The following is a 19899-nucleotide window of genomic DNA, read 5'->3' as shown; positions in this document are numbered from 1 at the left end:
TAAATTCTATGTACTATCCAATCCTATCTATATTCTTATAATGCCCTCACCACGGTAGTATCTGGCCTCTAAGTTTTGTTTGTGTGTTCATATTGCACATGGGGTGTGGTTTATCAATGAAATAATGTACATATTCACCCGAGGTAGGCTCTATTCATTGTTTAAGTGTGCGGATGTGCACAGAGGCAGCAAATGGAGCATTTATGTAGCAGAGGGGGGATCTCTCCACCCATGTGCTGCTAAGGGGTGTGGCGTGGTCTCTTGCCAGCCCTGAATAAGCTTGAAGACTGGGTAATAGAATCCTTAGTTAACATGAATCCTGTGGCCAAGAATTTCTGTGGAGAGGTAGTAGCCATTATTCCAGTCCACGGAGAGACAACATTACAGTCCTAGGGCATACCCATGGGCTGTGGGACTGAATTCCAACCGTCTGAGCCCATGGAGATATCCACGCAAAGCTCGATCATTTTAGCTTTGTGCCTGGCTAAGGTAGGAGGAAGGGGGAAATTTCAGTCTAAATATATATCACCTGCCTACCTACAACAGTTCTGCACAAAGCACCCGTGTACTTACTCATGCATAAAAAGTCTACACCAACTGCTAGCAGACCTAGCACTGAATGAAAACATTGCACCAAATACCCTTGTATATACATGTGTATCATAATGCTGCACCAAGTACTTGTGACTTTTCTAGAGTATAGCAACACTGCACTAAATATCAGTGTTCTCACACATCTATAATAATCCACATTTCAAATCTGCAGAACTGTCTTTGTATTTAACATGTGTCATCATCTGCAAACTTAACTGTAAATATGCACAGGAAAAACTATATTTGGTTTTAAAAACATCATCTGAGAGGAAAGAAGCAGAAACAGAAAAGAAGGGTGTTTTGAAGAGAAAGGAGAGATATAAGAAATATGGGGTTAGGAAGAAGTATGTGGTGCAAGAAATTGGGGGGGAGACGGTTAGGTCTACATATTGACCTGCATGGGTGTGCCCCTTTGCCCACTTTCAGCCTCACTGACGACAGAAAATAATCAAAACAGTAGGTGCTTCGGTCGCCCCAATATTCTGAGGAACCTGATGCATTTTCCTGCATTCAGAAGACTTTAAACATCTCAAAACAAAGATCTGAGACACACAAAACATAAATATATTTCCCTAGAATCCTGGAGATTTATTTCTGGGGCAACAACGGGGTCTATGAAGGCACAGGATTCCCCCATGAAGTTGTCCATGCGGGTTTGGGGTCTGAGAAGAGTTTAAAAATGTGTTTTCTAGAAACTTTACAGCAAATGAAGCTACAGAATTAGACTTCCAGCATGCCTGAGAATTTTTTTTTTCTTTGTGTCTGGAGGTTTTGTTTTGAAATGCACTAATCTTCTACATGCAGGAAACTGCACCAGGTTTTCCACAATATTCTGGGAGCTAACAGGATCAGGGCATTCACTGCTTTAATTATAAACCATGTCTCCCTGCTAGTCAGAACTAAATGTTCACACAAGGTTCTCCTGGATGTAAGATGCTGGCAATTATAGCATTTGCAGGTACCATGCTTGATTTTAGGATATGTATTTTCTTTAGACTGGGATTTTTTAAAAAGTTTCTTTTCATTTAACATTTTTTTTCTCCTGTTCTCATCGATGGACAGTTGTTATTTAACTGTGCCTCTTTTGATCAGTTTCTCGGTGTTCTGCACTCTCAGAACCGTTTGCTTTTACCCACAACAAAAATGGTTTCCAGCCATCCGCTGGTAACACATTGATCATTAGCAAACATGAGCCCCCAACTACTTCCTGTTTGGCTTTCATGCCCTCAAGAAAGATGGCTTATGCACTTCCAGTTCAGGAGCTGCAGCTCCCAGTTTTTTCTGCTTCAACTGTGTGAGTATAACAACGACAAGCTAATCAGAGTCTGCTCCCTTTCCCCTTGCAGGCTGTCTCTAGGGGATGGTGTCTGAGGATTACATGTTGCTTTAATGGTGTTAGCTGGGGTGGGGGTGCTGCATGGGGGTGCCAGTGGATTTGGGGTGTGGGGGTTATGTGAAGGTTTGGGAAACAAGGTGGGGGAGGTAATATATTTTATTGGACCGACTTCTGTTGGTGAGAGAGACAAGCTTTTGAGCTTATAGAGACAGAGCTCTTCGGGCCTGGGAAAGGGACTCCTAGCTAAATGCAAGGTGGAACAGATTGCATATTGTAAGGGGCCATGCAGAGTAGAGTGGCCTTAAGACTTCTCCACTCAGCTTTGTCCTGTCTGGGGGGATGGGGGGCAAGGAGTTGGGGAATCTGAGTGAGTGACCAGCGGCTGCAGCAGGGTGTTTGCTAGAGGCTGGGGGATGTCTGTGTGTGGTTGGGGAGAGGGCTGGTAGAGCAGCACTGGGGCACGCAGGAGGAATGGATGGCTAAAGGGGGAAGGGTTCCCCTGCCCTCGGGGAGCTGTTACCGAGCCCTTTTCAGGGAGCATGTGAGAGCGGCTGGCAGTTAGTGCGGTCTGGGTGCTGTTCACCTGCCCTCTGACAACCCATCAGCCCTGCTGCCCCCAGACTGTCACAGTTTCTTCCTACAGCCAGGAGGCAGACCGACCTCTCCCAAGGCCTCGCCCCCAGCCAGCGCGCAGTCACACCAAGTAGTGCCGGGGGCCCCGATCCTGCGAGCCTGTCTGCATGCATAGACCAGTGCAGGCGCGGGGTCCCCGCTACCCACTTTCAGGATTGGGGCTGTGGCAACTTATCCCATGCAAAACCATGCTCTTGAGTGTCCCTAGAGCTTCTGTTTGCCAGAAGCTGGGAATGGGCAACAGGGGATGGATCACTTGATAATTACCTGTTCTGTTCATTCCCTCTAGGGCACCTGGCATTGGCCACTGTCGGAAGACGGGATACTGGGCTAGATGGACCTTTGGTCTGACCCACTATGGCCGTTCTTATCCCTCCTCCACCCTGGCTGTGCTAGAAAGCCAGGCTTTGTAAATACCAGTGTGGGGCTGGCCTGCTTGGAACCAATGGCTTGATATGAAGGCCTTTTTGCTCACTTTTGGTGTCCCTTGTTGCCTTTCCCTGGGAGCTCTTCTCTGTTTTGCTTTTATTATAAGCAGGCGAGCCCTTAAACTGAAAATTAACATTAAAAAACAAAGCTGGGGAAAGCATCTGTTAAAATACAGCCGCTGGCTTACACGCAGCGCTGGCGGACTGATAAATAATGGAGCTGGGCCAAACATTTCAACCTCCTCCCCCCCCACCCCCCCCAAAAAAACGGACCCGTGTCTCATAAATTTTAGAAAAATGTATGTTTGTTTTACTGGCTCTAACAAATACTAATCGCAGAGACTGATCCCATCATAATATTCACAAGGAGTTCCCTTCCAGCTCACCTACCCCAGGGCTAGCCGTAAATTATGTTAATGCTTAAAGGGGTGGGTAGGTCTTTAATTTGGCTTGCTTGTTTCAGTGTTACAAGGAGACAGCCCTCGTGGGGGGCAGGACGATACTCTGAATCAGAGTGTGCGTGAGTGTAGAAAGGGCAGGGGTAAGCACTGCTGGGACTGTCAGACCTCTGAGGATGGGAGGATCTAGAGTAGGGGTGTCAAACACACCTGAGATAGCGGGCATGATCCGATACTCTGCCGCTTATGCAGGCCACACCCAGCAAAAGTTATTAAAATAGAAATAGCCAAAGATAAGCTATGTTGGTAATGACCTACATTTATTTTACGCTTCTCCAGAGCCTCTTAAATGTTTCCAAGTGCTTCAACACCTGTACACAAGGTTTTGCTGGATTGCTGCACCGGAGTCTGGATTGTGGACTAACTCCCCCACATGGACCCTGCTGGCGCATGCTAAATGTTCCTTAGTGTGCGTTGATGTCGTCCTGTTTTTATCAGGACTTCATCAGTGCACACTAGCAGGGTCTACACAGGGGTGTTAGAGCACAGCACACTGGTCTGGTCTACAAATCACACCCTGGTAGTGTGGACTCTGGGGTTGTGAAGACAAACCTGAATATTCACGGGAAGTCCACAGTCTGGATGAAACTGTTCTGCAGGCTAGATCCAGCCCATGGGTGTTACATTTGGCCCCCCTGATTAGAGGCTGAGAACAGATTTTCCATTCTGTTAACAGCAGTGCATCTCCATTGAGATCAGGGGAATTATATGAGGTTAAGTAGAATAACTAAATGGGGAAAAAAGAACAGGAGTACTTGTGGCACCTTAGAGACTAACAAATTTATTAGAGCATAAGCCCTGGCCATGGTGTTCTTGGGTGACCTCCTCCACTTGCATGGGTTTAACGACCACTTCAATGCTAATGACACTCACAGATACTTCTCTGCTCTGAAGCATACTTTATGCTTATGCTCTAATAAATTTGTTAGTCTCTAAGGTGCCACAAGTACTCCTGTTCTTTTTGCGGATACAGACTAACACGGCTGCTACTCTGAAACCTGTCATTATAAATGGGGAAACAGACTCTGGAAGGCCAGTGAGTTTTATATCAACCTACACCAGCTGCTTGTGGACCTTGCAGTGTGTAAAAACATTACACCAAATACATTTGAGTAGATGTGTATGTTATAATGCCGTACTACATGCCTGTGAATTTTGCTCTTTAGGACTGCCTTTTTGTTCTGTGTTTACGTTGCCTAGCACAGCAGGGTCCTGGTTCCCGGCTAAGACTCATAGGCCCTACAATAATATAAATAATAATATACTGAGAACAACATTGCATCTGATACCAGTGTTCCTACACATCTATGATGATCCACACTTAAAAGATAGGAATGCAGATTTTTAACATTCGTCATTATCTGCATACTTTTAATATTCATTACAACACAGTTTTTTAAAATCAGCTGAGAGTAGAAAGGCAGAAACATACAAGGAGAGTGTCTTGAAGAGAAAGGAGAGAGGCAGAAATATGGTAGTCTTAGGCCCCAGTCTTGCATTGATGTGCCCACTCTCAGCTCCACTGAAGTGATAACAGTTTCTGTATTAACCTCTGTATTCACATGCTCATAATGTTCTGAAATATTCCTCTTTGGTATTGGAATTTCCCCTGCTTAGCTTCTGTCTGAAGATGGACTTCTTTCTTTCTGTCTTTCTTAGTTTGAGCAAAATCCTGGCAGTGACTTCAGAGTTATGAGGAGGTAAAAATGATTTTTTTTTTTTTTTTTTTTACTATGGGAAAAATGTATGATTCTCCTATTTCCTTCTATTTTGTGGGAATGACAGAAAAACAGCTGAACTTTGAAACATCCACCTTGGGGCCTTTGCATCCTGCAGTGTGCTCAGCATCTCCCAGCTCTGCCCTGACTTCAGGTCAAGTTGTGGAAGTGCAAAGCCCCATAGAAACTGCTCTCAAAGTCTTGACCAATCTCTTCCTGGCTAAATCTCAGGTCTATCCCAGACCACCTCCTCCCTTGCACTTTCCTCTGCCTTTGACAGAGTTGATCATTCCTGCGTCCTCGAATCCCACTTGTCCCTGGTTTCACGGAGCTTCTGGGTCTCTTCCTGCCTCTCTGGCCACCCTTTCCAGGGCTCCTTTGGCAGCTCTTTCTCCTCTCAGCTCCCACGTGCTATCAGAATCCCTTCAGGGCTGTGCTCATGGCCCTGGCCATGGTGTTCTTGGGTGACCTCCTCCACTTGCATGGGTTTAACGACCACTTCAATGCTAATGACACTCACAGATACTTCTCTGCTCTGAATTTAGTGCCGAGGGTTCACCTTGTGTCTCTCACGGTTTCATTTTGGATCGCTCGCCCTCATCTCATAACCAAGCTCCTAATCTCTTCCAAATTCTCTCCCCTATCTCCGTTCTGCATCATGGCTTCTAACTCCACCAGATTTATAACCTGGGGGCCACCTTCAACTCCTCCTTCTCCTCTCCCACCCAGGTTGTCTCCAAATCCTGGAGCTTTTTCCTCCATAACATTTCAAACAACTCTTCACCGGGGTGAAATCACTGGTCTCTAATCATCCTACTTCACTGCTCCAGTCTCCCCCTCATGAGATCTTTTGGATACCAACTTCAGCCTCCTCCGTCCATCTTGAATGCCCCAGCCCTGCATCACACAGACCCTGCGTGCTCCTTTCACTGAGTTTCTTTTTGCATTTCCACCCATCTATACCTGCTTTATCGCCTAGCACGAACATCTCTGTGCCTTCTGCCTTTATGTCTGGATTGCCCTTCCCTCTCATTCAGATCCCTCCTCAAAGTCCAGACGGGTCCATGACATACTTCCTCATCTTATTATTGTCGCCCTTGTCTTTCGTTTCCTTTCCTCTTGTTTGTCATACATTAAGTTTAGATTTGTACAGTCATTGGGGCTGGTGTGATGGTCCAAATTTTTGTAAGTGACTTGTGATTTTAGGTGTCCAACTTGAGATACCTTAAAGGAGCTTGATTGTGAGAGAGGAGATTTCAGCAAACAGGTCCCTTTAAGGGGTCTCTGGTTGGACACCTAAAAACATTAGCTCCCTTTGAAAATCTTGGCCTATGTTTTGTGAGGTGGCTAGTCCAGTTTTTGGTTTGTTTACTATTCATTATTTTTCAATCATATACTGAGAACTTGTTCTAACCGGGTTGTGCTTGGATTCAAAAAGTCTGATCTCCAACTTGGTCTGTCTTCCAAGTAAAATTAGGAATAATGATATTTGGGGTTAATATAGCACCTTGGATCATAGGATCTGGGAGTGCGTTACTAAGGTGGGCGTGCATTATCATCCCCTTTTTACAGATGGGGAAACCGAGTTTCAGCGGCACGAAGGCCGCAATTTTCAGTATTGTGTTTGCAGGTTTCAGATTTTTGGTTCCTGACTCGAAACACCTTGGCCTTCATTTTTCAGAAGTTCTGAGCACCCACAGCTCCAATTGAAGTCAATGGGAGCTGCAGATGCTCAGGTCTAAGTTGTCTCAAATTGAGACGCTGCCAGTAAGTGGCCAATCCTTGCAAATATGGTTGCCAGTGACAGTGAGTTTATTGGCTGAGTGGAGAACCCAGGTTTCCTGAGCCTGGTGCCAGCTCTGAACGCTAGATCATATCCTCTTCCTAGAATATATTTCCTGGAAAGCCTTGGTACAGCACGAACAGGTGTTATAACACTCTGCTGGCTTCAGAATGGCAGCAACAGAGCATACTGGGTAGGTGTGAATGAACGGCTGTTTCCCCAGCACATGTGGGCATGGGCTAAGTAAGGAGGCCGTTTGATTTTTAGTTCCCCGCTTCAAAGTTTTTGAATAAATGAGAGCTCACATGGCATCAACCTACCAATACAAGTATGGAGGGTGTTAACTTCTCAATGAGGCCGGCCTCACTGTAAAAAGATTGAAGGAAATTATTTCATAAATGTGCTGTTTTTATTTCCCAGGGAAGATCCACTCCTGTGTCAGTCCTGACAAACAGTGGGGAATGTGTTGACTTCAAGTGACACACACTTTTTGAAGGTCCTACCATTCTGGCAGTATGATCAGCTGATGCAAGGAATCTAATGACCTGTTTTTCATTTCAAAAGGCTGCAGCTGACAGACTTCCTAGAAGGGAAAGCTGTGTGACAGATGATCACAAACACTGGCAACCTGTTTACTGCCCAAAGGGTTACTCAGTCATCAGTGATCCATTCACAGGTACGATGCAAATGAAATGATGTGTCCCCCTCTTGCGCATCTGAGAACTCACAGGTTCAGTCACACCGTCACTTTTCCTCTGAGATCATCCTCTCCACTATAGGCCTGGGAGCAAGTTAACTGGAGACTGGCTGTACAGCTTCTAGAAATCCATTATGGCGTTATAAGGATGTGGCCAATCACCACCTAGCTTGTGTGTTTTTCCCCTTTGCCCTCCCTTCCCTCTTTTTGCTGCGTCTTGAAGAGCATAAGCGCCTGCATTCTTTTATGCCTGTACAGCAACTAGACTGTTGGAAGCTCTACTTGTAACGAATATGACTAGGGTGGAGGATAGCTGAAGTGTGGTGCACGGCCCGTGGTGCAGAGATGGAATTCCTAGGCATAGTTCCAGTGTTTTGACATGTAGCATAGGAGTATTAATGTCCATGCCGAGCAGACACCCTCCTGTCCACCAGTGAGCTGCAGCGCCTTCAGTTTATCTACGTAAGGAGAATGAAGGGATGAGCTGACCCAGCTGCTGCTAGAGGCCTCAATCCGGAAAAAGGGCTCCAAGCATGTCCTTAATTGTAACTACATGAGCAGTCTAACTCGGGTCATGTGCTCTGTGTTTAGCACGTGCCTCAGTATTTTCCTGGACTCCATGTGTTTCCAGGGAGTCCAGGTATGTCAGCCTTGATGCTTAGACTTCCAAGTTATCCCCTCTGCCCAAGAACAGCAAAATCTACTTCTTTCATGCCGCCTTCCTCTTCTTAGACCCACTCTCCCTTAGTTCAATCAATGACTAAACGCTGAAACCAGAATTCTGTTGTGTGATGATAAAGAGCATGACCAGACGAGCTCTTTGGAGTTTGCTTTCCTTTGGGTTTTCATGCTACAAAATAGCATTTGGACACAAATCAGACATCACGAATTAAAACATTAAAAAAACAGTCGGAGAACACTTCAACCTCCCTGGTCACTCAATTACAGACCTAAAAGTCGCAATACTCCAACAAAAAAAACTTCAAAAACAAACTCCAACGAGAAACTGCTGAATTGGAATTAATTTGCAAACTGGACACCGTTAAATTAGGCTTGAATAAAGACTGGGAGTGGATGAGTCATTACACAAAGTAAAACTATTTCCCCATGCTAATTTCCCCCCCTACTGTTACTCACACCTGTCAACTGTTGGAAATGGGCCATCCTGATTATCACTACAAACGTTTTTTTTCTCCTGCTGATAATAGCCCACCTTAATTGATTAATCTCGTTATAGTTGGTATGGCAACACCCATTTTTTCATGTTCTCTGTGTTTATATATATCTTCCTACTGTCTTTTCCACTGCATGCATCTGATGAAATGGGTTTTAGCCCACGAAAGTTTATGCCCAAATAAATTTGTTAGTCTCTAAGGTGCCACAAGGACGACTCGGTTTTTTTGCTGATTCAGAGTAACACGGCTGCTACTCTGAAATTTGGATCTCAGTAACAGTTGTGTCTTCACTGCAGTGGGGCCATGGAGGGAGATGAAACAGCATCGAGCCACCCCTCAGAGGACAGCAGCATACTGGACCTTCCCTCTGCTTATGATATAACCGACAGCTTCCTGCTTGAACACAGCACTGGGACCAGTGACGAGCCTTGTAGTTCTGTGGATACTTTTGCCTCATCAGCATGCTTAGGTAAAGACTAAACAATGAATGTAAATATTCCTGTTCTCTCTCTCTCTCACTCACACTCACACACACACACACACACACTCACACACACTTCCTTTAGACATAGACCTGTTGGGTCAATATTTATTGCTTCAGGCAGAGTGTTGTTTGAATGAGCAGCAAACAGCTTGCTGAAGTTCGATGCAAGTGCATCTGTCTTAGTGCAAAGTGTGGCTTATTGGAAGTGCAATATGATTCTGTGCTTCCTAGTAGATACAAAGTGCGCTATGGATTGCCGATACATGTGAGAGCAGTCGAGAGGGTTGCTGCTTTCTGGTGTCACTGTGCTCATGGAGGAGGGGGTTACCTGAGGCCAACCCACAGAAACAATCCTAAAGCACTCATAGGCATCAGGAAAAACATTGCTTTGTACAATTACAACAAGCAAGGAAACATCTACTCTGCAAATCCTTCTACCTTCCTTTCCCCCATCTGCAACATGTGTCCTCATTAAACCGGTGCAGAACAAGAGTTCTGTTTATAAAAGGTTATAGAAACAGGCAACTGAAAGGCTGGGTGTGCTGCATTCCTTGTGGATTAGTAATAAGCTTGCTGTAGGATCTGATTATGCTCAGCAACTAGGAGCCAATGGTTAACTTTCTTGCCTTGTTTTGTTTCTTAGAGAGGGGGGATTTCTGCACAAATGGTCAAGAAACTAAGCTTTGGGCCAGTTCCCACTTTCTAAGCTGCTCTGTTGTATTTATCCACAAGGGAGCTGAATTGAGATTGTATCAACAACTTTAATTCTGGTATTTTTCTAATTTTTGAACATGTGACTTTACAACCTGAAAGTTCATTTAATGTAACTGTTATGGATGTGATATGTATACAGGTATTGTTCTGCTTGTACTTTCTGAGAGCGACTCTGGCCAGTTTCCACTACCTTTGTGTGTTTTGTAGGGATGAATTATTCTACAGTGGTCGGAGTGCCTTTGAGAGGGTGCATTAAAATACAATACTAATATAGTTATCGTAGGTGTCACTAGGTGGCTCTGTTACACACAGTCTTCCAAGTTCTTAACAGGGGTGCAAATGTTCAGTCATGAGAAGACAGGCTATGTGGTGGTCTTGGTTTTGGTTATACAAGATTATGGGATTGGAGCTATGTGAGCAGCAGGAGAATTTGCTCTCTGCCTGGGGCTCTGATTACCTTTAGCTCTTGAAGCCTCGTTGAAAATTTTCTGTCAAAGCTGTTTTTCAATGGGAAATTGGGTTTTGACCTAAATTAAATTTTCAACAAAAAGTGTCGGCTTTCCACAGAAAATTTAGACTTTTTTCGTAAAAAAACCCCCAAATATCCAAAATCCAAAACATTTTGATTTTGGCTGGAAATTTTTATTTTGAAATACAGCCGTTGTGCCTTAATGGGAGTTGGTTGTACTTTTTGGGTATGTAATGTCCCATTTGCCTCTATGTGCCAGGCTCCCCAAGGGACTAAATGTCTCATGATGCACTGTGGCTATGTGATTGCTGTGATGCACTGTGGTATCTCAGCGAGAAGGGAGAATGTGGTGCATCATGGGAGATGTAGTCCAGCCAGGGAGCCCAGCCCATAAAGAAGAATGGTGTTATGAAGTACCTGAATTACAACTACCATGAGGCAGCATGGCAACATTTCTGAATCAAAAATTTCAGTTTTCTCTTTATTATTTGGCTGAGAATTTTTGGTTTTCAGTTTTCTTGCTGAAAAGTTGGAATTTTCCACAGGGGAAAAAACCAACAAACCCATTTTTTGACCCGCATAGACTATCCCCAGGTTCGCCTTACTGATTTCTCCACCACTGTGAGGCCAACTTGCCAGCCCTTGTCAGTTGCCATGTTGCGGCGGAAGGGGAGCACTGATGTTAGAACAAGATGCTGGTGTCAGAAGAATGGGCAGTAATATGTTACATCATGTGATCCAGCCTGACGTTATTTTGTGAGGGGAAGTTTGTGACGGGAGAATCACTTTACTTGTGAACTAAGTGGTGCTACTGTGTTGTTTGCTACTTTTAAATATTTCCAGTTAAAATAATTTTGTTTGATTTAAGACCCACTAGAACAGTATTCCTTTGTGCGCAGCTTTTGCTGCTGCTGTCATCATCAGCAGGAGTGACACATGGGGCAAAGCTGGATATGTTTGTATTTAGCCTTCGCTCCTTTCTGGAATTTTAAATCCAAACTGCATTGAACCCATCACTTTCATCACCTATTCAGTCCTGATGCACCGAGGGTTACGAAGGCTTGTGGCAGTTGCATTGAAAAGCCTGGATTAAAATAAAACTAGGTGAGGTTGGGAAGTCATTTGCAAAGAGGTTTGCAAATATTTTTTTAAAAGAAAAAAATATTTCTTCTGTTTGCAGGCAAAGCTAGCAAAATCTCTGTGAAATTTCTGTTCATTTTGGAGATTTAAATAGTTTAAAAGGAGGTGTTTAACTCCTCTTCCTCATGTTCGCTGACACAAGATACTTGCTTAAGGGCTGAGCAGACTACCAGGGATGGTAACGTTTAGACATCAGCACCCTACTGATCGCTCACTATATTGCAGAGACAGAGGATAAGCACCCAATGAACCTAGCCTAGCAGGGGTGTTACTAGCTTATGAGGCCTGGGCAGTTTCCTTCAGTTTCCAGTCTGATAATTCCAGGATTGTGTCTCAAGTAAAATAGCATTCATCTGTGATAGGGATTCCAGCCATTGCTGTGTTTTGTCTGTTGACAGTAGGAGCACTGGAGGAGGCTACGTGACCTAGTGGTTATAGTAGATTTGTCCAATCAATATTCCTGTTCTAATTTGAGCCTTGATTAACTTCAGATCTTGGTAATGGTAAAGTGTCCACTTGTGCGTCATAGTGTCATGATGTATTTCCTTGTTGCTAGTGAAAATATGCCAAATGAATCTCTCTCTCGGTTTTTGTAGAGGAATTGCTCTGACAATGTGATAGGCTGGGGTTGGTTTGTTTTAGACAGAGTGTGTCACAGGTTTTCTGTAAGCCTTTATAGGTGTATCCACAAGAGCTGGGATTTGTGGGCAATCCCTGTGATGGGTGTGTGTATCATGAGCTATTTGCTCAGGTCCTATTCTTCTCCAGCAAGGGTTGGTGCTATTTGAGTTAATTGTGTTGGTGATTAATGTTGGGGTGTAGGAGGAACATGTGATTACTCTGCAGTCCCGAGACTGGTTTGAGGAGCATGGAGTTTACAGCTAATCAGCCAGCCATGACACATGAAAAGACAAACTGCTCAAACGTGAAACTTCATGTTGTGTTTTTCGGCAGTAGAGGCCAGATCCTGCATCTTTGTTCACGTACAACACCCGCTGACTTCAGTGGGCGCTTTGGGTTTCGCAGAGAATGAAAGATCAGGCCCCAGATTCTTCTTCTTCTTCTTCTTCTTTTATTCACATGACAATTGCACCTAGAAGCCCTGACTAGAGCCAAACAGTGATGGACACTGACTACACATAATAAGACAGCCCTGATCCGAAGAACTTGCAATCTAAACAAATACTTATTTGAGTGTCGTTTTCTATACAATTGCGTCTATATAAAACAATGCTGCTCCAAATATCTGAGTGCCTGCTGTATGGAACAGCATCAACATTTTATATGCACATTCACCTGTGCACATCTATAAAATCATTAACGTTTTAAAAGGAGACGTCTGCTTTCTAATCTAGGTTGTTAAGCTTACATAAGTCCTTTGTAAGTCAGCACTGCAAAAAAACCACCCGCAGCAGCAAGTCTCAGAGCCCGAGTCAACTGACTTGAGCGCTATAGGTTTGCAGTACAACGGGGCTAAAAATAGCAGTACAGATGTTCCCGCTCAGCCTGGAGCCCAGGCTCTGAGACCAACCCCCACTCGCCGGGTTTCATAGCCTGGGGTCCAGCCCAAGCAGGAACGTCTACACTGCTATTTTCAGCCCTGAATCGGGGTTTGGTTGGTTGGTTTTTTTTGCAACGTAGTCGTACCCTCAATCATCTTGGCTGCAGAAAACATAACTGCACTGAAAACCAAACCCTACATCTCAGGGGAACTTTCTTAGAGAATTAAATCATACCAAAGAATCTTAGAGTTACAATCCTAGCTCTTGTTTCCTCCTCTCATGAAATAGTGAAAAGTGTTCCAGTGACTTCTTCATTATTATTTATTTGTATTGCAGTGGCACCTAGGGGCCCCAGTCATGGACCATGACCCCACTGTGTTAGGTGCTGTACAAACACAGAACAAAAAGATGGTCCCTGCGCCAGTGAGCTTACCATCTAAGTATGAGACAAGAGACAACAGATGGATACAGACAGAGAAATGGGGGAGCGGAAGGGAACAATGAGAGCATATTGGTCAGCATGATAAGCGGTGGTAGCACGCCAGCTTGTAAGATTGAAGTTCAGAGCAGCGATTTGTTCTAACCTGTACTATAAAGCGTTTCGACTTGGAGATCGGCTCCTATGGTTTAGGCAGTGGGAATGACAGGTAATTTTTCGAACTCTGTTTTAAATGCCATTTGTAGTTTGACAAGGACAGTGGTCTCGCTTGCTCCAATGTTAATTTTTCAGCACACAGAAGTACAGCCAGCAGGAGTCACTGTCTCTCAGACATAACAACTTTTCTTAGTGGAGATGTAGATGGAGACAAAGTAATATTTTTCTGGCATTCCTCCTGTCCTGAATTGATATTGACCAGAAAGCATGTCATTCAGCCTTCAGGCATCCCGAATAAATATTTATGTATCCTTAGTGTAACCTAGGAACAATTCAAAGTGTGTATAACAGAGGGAGGATATATCATTTTGTTGGAAGGGAAATGTTGCGTCATAGTAGTTGGGTAACTTCATTAGACTGTTGAATCAACAAAACAGTTCTCCCAGTCACATGGAAATGCTAATAAACACTAAATGTACGCGCGAATTAGTGATTTATGATTCTTTAGCAAGTGAGCGTTCTCCTGCTGTAACAAAGATACAGCATATCCAGCAGTAAACTGAATTTTGTAATGAAGTTGAAGGGACATTGGTAGGTCAGAAAGAGCATATTTAAACACACACACACTCAAACTTTCCTTGTTTATACAGCAAGGGACCTTAGAATATTAAAGCTGATGAAAATTGTACTTTGCATCTTTTTTTGCCTTTTTTTTTTTTTTTTGCTCGGCTCAGAAAAGAAAACGAAATGACTGTGTTTATAACATTTCTAATCTGCATTACTCGTATCCTAGCACAACATTGCAGGGTTTGGGATACTGCCTTTGTTGGGGACTGTTTTAAATCCAGGCAAATTTTTTTTATCATTTCAAGTTTCTAAAAAGGTCTTAAAATATTTAAATTCATATTTCGATTTTGCTGAGGTTTTTTTTTAACGAAATCTATATTCTGTTCCTTTATTTGCTGCTGTTGTCTGCATTATGGTAGCAGCCAACATGTGCTAAGTGCTGTTCAGACACAGAGGAAGACATGGATCTTGCCCTTAAGAGCCCTGCAGTCTTAAAAAATAAAGGGTGTGAGGAAGGGGATACAGCATCCAAGCGAAGGATCATGGGGAAAGTTGGCTCCTCTCTAAGGCTAAGATTTTGTCATGGCTATTTTTAGTAAAAGTCACAGACAGGTCACGGGCAATAAAGAAAAATTCACGGAAGCCCATGACCTGTCCCTGACTTTTACTAAAAATAGCCATGACAAAATGGGAAGGGACCGGGCAGCTGCAGGGTGGCTGGGAGCTCTGGGGCCCCCACCACCCATGGGGGCTCAGAGCTCCAGAGTCCCCCTGCCTCCAGCGACGGAGTGGAGCTGCAGGGTCCCCCTGCCCCCTTCTTAGCGGCAGGGAACTGTGGGAATCCCCCTGCCACCACCGCAGTGGGGAGCTGCAGGGCTCCCCCTGCCCCTCACGGCAGCCAGCAGCTGCAGGGGTCCCCCTGCTTCCCTATGGCAGCGGCTGGGGAGCTGCGGGGTACCCCTCCCTACCTGTGGTGGCTGGGAGCTGTGGGGTACCCTGCTGCCCATGCCGGCTGAGAGCGTGAGGGTCTGCTGCCTCAGGCGATGGGGGTACCTTGCAGCTCCCTGCTGCTGGAGGTGGCAGGACCCTGCAACTCCCAGCCACCAGGGCTGAAGTCACGGAGGTCTTTGGAAGTCACGGATTCCGTGACTTCCGCAATCTCAGTGACAAAACTGTAGCCTTACTCATCTTTAATTCATTCTGTGGAGGGTTTATGAAAATTGTTACAAGTGATGACTTTGGAGGGGTGGGGTGGGTAGGTGGGAAAAAGATGGAAAGGAAAGGAGACATTGTAGGGAAGAGATGATGTCAGTGGAGCAAGGGAGTAGGAGAGGAGGGAATTAGGAAGGGGAGGAAGAAGGGGGATGTTGGTGATGTGACCGGAGCAGAGGTCAGAGTCCAAAAGAGTCTTAAGGGCTGGATCATCATCTGGTTTAAATTTGGCTTCAAAGGAGCAGTGTAGTTGGACACGTGCTGAGGCTCTGGCCCCATGCACAGATGCACCCTGTGATGTAAGGAGGCTGAGAATCTGAAAGCTGTTCCTGGGAACAAGACCCTTCACAGGCTACCCCAGATGCTTCCCTCCCTGCCCACCCAGGGTATGTCTACACAGCCTGCAGCAGTCAGTTCCAAGACCAGGTCCACAGACTCGGGCTCATGCTACCACGCTAAAAATAGCTGTGTAGACAGCACCCTTCAGTTACCCGCCTCTCCCTGCTCTGTTTTGCACTGGTTACGATGTTTTTTTTTAATTAGTATCTGAAATGAAACATGTCCATATCGATGCATATTTATTCTGATTAGTCCCTAACTGTTCTGTTTACTGCTCTCTTTGCCTTTTAAGAGCCTCTTCCATCTTTTCCAGTCGAGCTATGTCATGTATGTGATGAGAAGAAATGGTTTTACATGCTGTCGTTTTTTTCTTGTACTTGGGTTATGCATGCGTGCTGTTGTGGAATGTTGAACATTAAAGGAACAGGGTGTACTTTTAATATCGTCAAGCCATGTGGGTCAGTGCTAGCACTTGAGAGGCCACTCAGAAGTTCATGGCAATATAAAATTCAATGTATTCATTCTTTATCCTGTACATTAAAGAAAAACCCAGCTTGGTTACCTAACTACCAGGAGAAATGGAACTTCTAGAACACGTTTTAACTCGCTGCATTCATTAAGGAGGAAGTGTCATGTCAAAGAGCACAGGCTTTATATAAAAGCTCATTAGATGAGTCTGTACATACCCTGTAAGTCTAAAACAGGTTTTCTCCAGTCATGTTATCCATGCAGAGCCAAATTTTAGCTAAAATAGGAGGCCCACTTACATGCACGGTTGCCACAGTTCCATGCAGAGCTTAGATGTGCAAATGGGAATTTAGAAGCCTAAATGCCCATGCATCTGCACAATCGTTGTTACTGTGTGCAAAGGTAGATGCACACTTGTGCATGCAAAAATTAATAAAAAATAATAATCAAAATATCTGCCTGCCACGCACGTTCTGATGTTTGGCTTGATCGGGAGGGATTTATATACATACACTTTGTACTCCCTTTTTTGTTTTTTTGTTTTTCCCCCATAAGAGAACTCCTAAGAGTCCCACTGAAATAACCCAGTATCGGATGTTAGCGTTTAGAATACTAAGTTAAGGAATGGTAGTTTGATTTCTGCTGCACTCTAGTGATCAATATTACTGACTTCTGATATATTAGAAATGTATCAAATGGAGGTACAATTAAACTTCAGGTACTGGTGGTGGAGGAGGAAAATTAACATCTATACATTTCTGCCAGAAGGCCCAGATCCTCAGCTGTTGCAAATCTGTGGAGCTCAACTGATTTCAGTGGAGCTACATCAGTTTACTCCAGCCGAAGATCCTGATCTGGAAATGTTGCTAAAGGAGACTTGATTGTTCGCTGCTTAGCTTATAGTGTGTAGTTTTCTACGTAACGTTGTTCCTGTCAAATGCTGGTGAAGTATTGTTGTGGTTTTTGGAATAGAGTTTTAGTCTGTGTCTACGTTACAGCCGTGTCAGCAGATCCAGTGAGAACGACAATGCTTTAGAACTGTGGTTTTCAGCCTGTGGCCCGTGGCCCCTGGGGGGCCGCAGACTATCCCTACGATTTCCAAAGGAGTCCCCATCTCCATTCAAAACTTGGTAGGGGTCCCCAAATGAAAAAAGGTTGAAAACCACTGCTATAGAGCTTGATTATGTTGTTTGAGCGTAGACATGACTGTACCTACCCCTGAACTGGGCCAAGCCGTTGAATACGAAGAATGTCTGGTGATTAGCGCTGTTGTAAGGCCGTTCATTACTGGGATTTGCTGATTTTTTTTTTTTCCGTCTGAAAAATTCTGGGTTTTGAAAAAGCCAGGATTTGGGTTTCACTGTTCCCCCTCCTCCCCTCCAGATTTTGGCTTTTTTGGTAACTGGGCATTTTTTACAGGCGAAGCAACTGGAGCTGTGCTGCAGGGGGTCAGCAAGGGGCTGTCTGGCTGAGGGGCAGCCTTCTGTTCCCCTCCTGAGCACAGCCCCATCCGCTTTCTCTGCACCGTGGGGGGTGAGACAGGAAAGGAGCCTTGTCCTGCAGCAGCAGCAGGCCTGCAGGGAGAAGACGACTTCCTCCACCACTATATTGCAGGTTACACCCCCCGCCCCCTGGGCCCACCCGCTGCATCCTGGGAGTACCAGGCACCCCCTCCCCTTCGCCCCACCTGCTACCCTTCATTTTCCGTTTTTATTGATTTATTTTTTTTCCCACCCGTTTTTAAAATTGGGGACTGCAATTGTAGGTCCTTGCATTGTTGTAAGTGGGTTCTCTGATACAGCTGTAGTGGAGTTGGGAGCATGGATTCTAATCTGACAATTGCTATGGGTATGTCTACACTACGAGAGTAGTTCGATTTTAGTTAAATCGAATATGTGGAATCGATATTACAAAGTCGAACGTGTGTGTCCACACTAAGGACAGTAATTCGACTTTGTCAGTCCACACTAACGGGGCAAGCGTCGACATTGGAAGCGGTGCACTGTGGGCAGCTATCCCACAGTTCCCGCAGTCCCCGCTGCCCATTGGAATTCTGGGTCGAGCCGCCATTGCCTTCTGGGTAAAAAAATGTGTCGAGGGTGCTTTTGGGTAACTGTCGTCATCCAACCGTCACTCCCGCCCTCCCTCCCTGAAAGCGCCGGCGGGAAATCAGTTCGCGCACTTTTCTGGTCAGTGACAGCGCGGACGCCACAGCACTGCGAGCATGGATCCCGCTGTGACCATCGCTGCAGTTGTGGCCGTTGTCAACGCATCGCAGCTCATCATCGACCTTTCACTGAGGCAGATAGAGAGAAATCAGGCGAGGAGGCTACGGCACCGGGGTCAGGACCTGAACTCCGAGAGTAGCACACGCCTGTCTGAAACCACGACACCCAGTGCCGAGGACATCACGGTGGCAATGGGTCTTGTGGATACTGTGGAACGGCGATTCTGGGCCCGTGAAACAAGCACGGACTGGTGGGACCGCATAGTGCTTCAGGTCTGGGATGAATCCCAGTGGCTGCGAAACTTTCGCATGCGGAAGGGGACTTTCCTCGAACTTTGTGAGTTGCTGTCCCCTGCCCTGAAGCGCAAGGACACCCGGATGCGAGCAGCCCTGACTGTCCAGAAGCGAGTGGCCATAGCCCTCTGGAAGCTTGCAACGCCGGACAGCTACCGGTCAGTCGCGAACCAGTTTGGCGTGGGCAAGTCTACCGTGGGGGTTGTTGTCATGCAAGTAGCCAAGGCAATCGTGAAGGTACTGCTGTCAAAGGTAGTGACCCTGGGAAACGCGCAGGCCATCATAGATGGCTTCGCCGCGATGGGATTCCCAAACTGCGGTGGGGCTATAGATGGGACTCACATCCCTATCCTGGGACCGGACCACCAGGCCAGCCAGTACATCAACCGAAAGGGCTACTTTTCAATGGTGCTGCAAGCACTGGTGGACCATAAGGGACGTTTTACTAACATCAACGTTGGATGGCCGGGCAAGGTTCATGACGCTCGCGTGTTCAGGAACTCTGGTCTGTTTAGAAGGCTGCAGGAAGGTATTTACTTCCCGGACCACAAAATAACTCTTGGGGATGTGGAGATGCCTACAGTGATCCTCGGGGACCCAGCATACCCGCTAATGCCCTGGCTCATGAAGCCCTATACTGGCGCCCTGGACACAGAAAAAGAACTGTTCAACTACCGGCTCAGCAAGTGCAGAATGGTGGTGGAGTGTGCTTTTGGCCGTCTCAAGGGGAGATGGAGAAGCTTACTGACTCGCTGTGATCTCAGCGAAACCAATATCCCCATTGTTATTGCAGCTTGCTGTGTGCTCCACAATCTCTGTGAGAGCAAGGGGGAGACCTTTATGGTGGGGTGGGAGGTTGAGGCAAATCGCCTGGCTGCTGATTACTCCCAGCCAGACAGCCGGGAGATTAGAAGAGCCCAGCGGGACGCACTGTGCATCCGGGAGGCTTTGAAAGACAGTTTCCAGACTGAGCAGGGTCACCAGTGAATTTTAAGTTTGTGGACTCAGAACCTGAACTTGCCACCGTTTCTTTACCCAGTTACCGTTGACTATCCTCTCCAGTTAC

The 19899-nt window shown here is 45.6% G+C and overlaps 1 protein-coding gene across 1 annotated transcript in view; it reads left to right on the top strand.

Annotated features, from left to right (window-relative positions):
- Positions 1–1814: 1814 nt before the first annotated feature.
- The window catches only part of CHGB (chromogranin B), a 123007-nt gene continuing 104922 nt past the window's right edge, over positions 1815–19899 (top strand). The window contains exons 1-2 of the mRNA XM_065401719.1: positions 1815–1888; positions 9119–9291. Of these exons, the coding sequence (XP_065257791.1) occupies positions 1815–1888; positions 9119–9291 (247 nt within the window). The remainder of the gene's footprint in view (positions 1889–9118; positions 9292–19899) is intronic.

The sequence above is a fragment of the Emys orbicularis genome, chromosome 3 (genome assembly GCF_028017835.1).
Source record: "Emys orbicularis isolate rEmyOrb1 chromosome 3, rEmyOrb1.hap1, whole genome shotgun sequence".
NCBI classification, from domain to species: Eukaryota; Metazoa; Chordata; order Testudines; family Emydidae; genus Emys; species Emys orbicularis.
The sequence above is the reverse complement of the archived record's forward strand: the minus strand, read 5'-3'. Positions and strand labels throughout refer to the sequence as shown.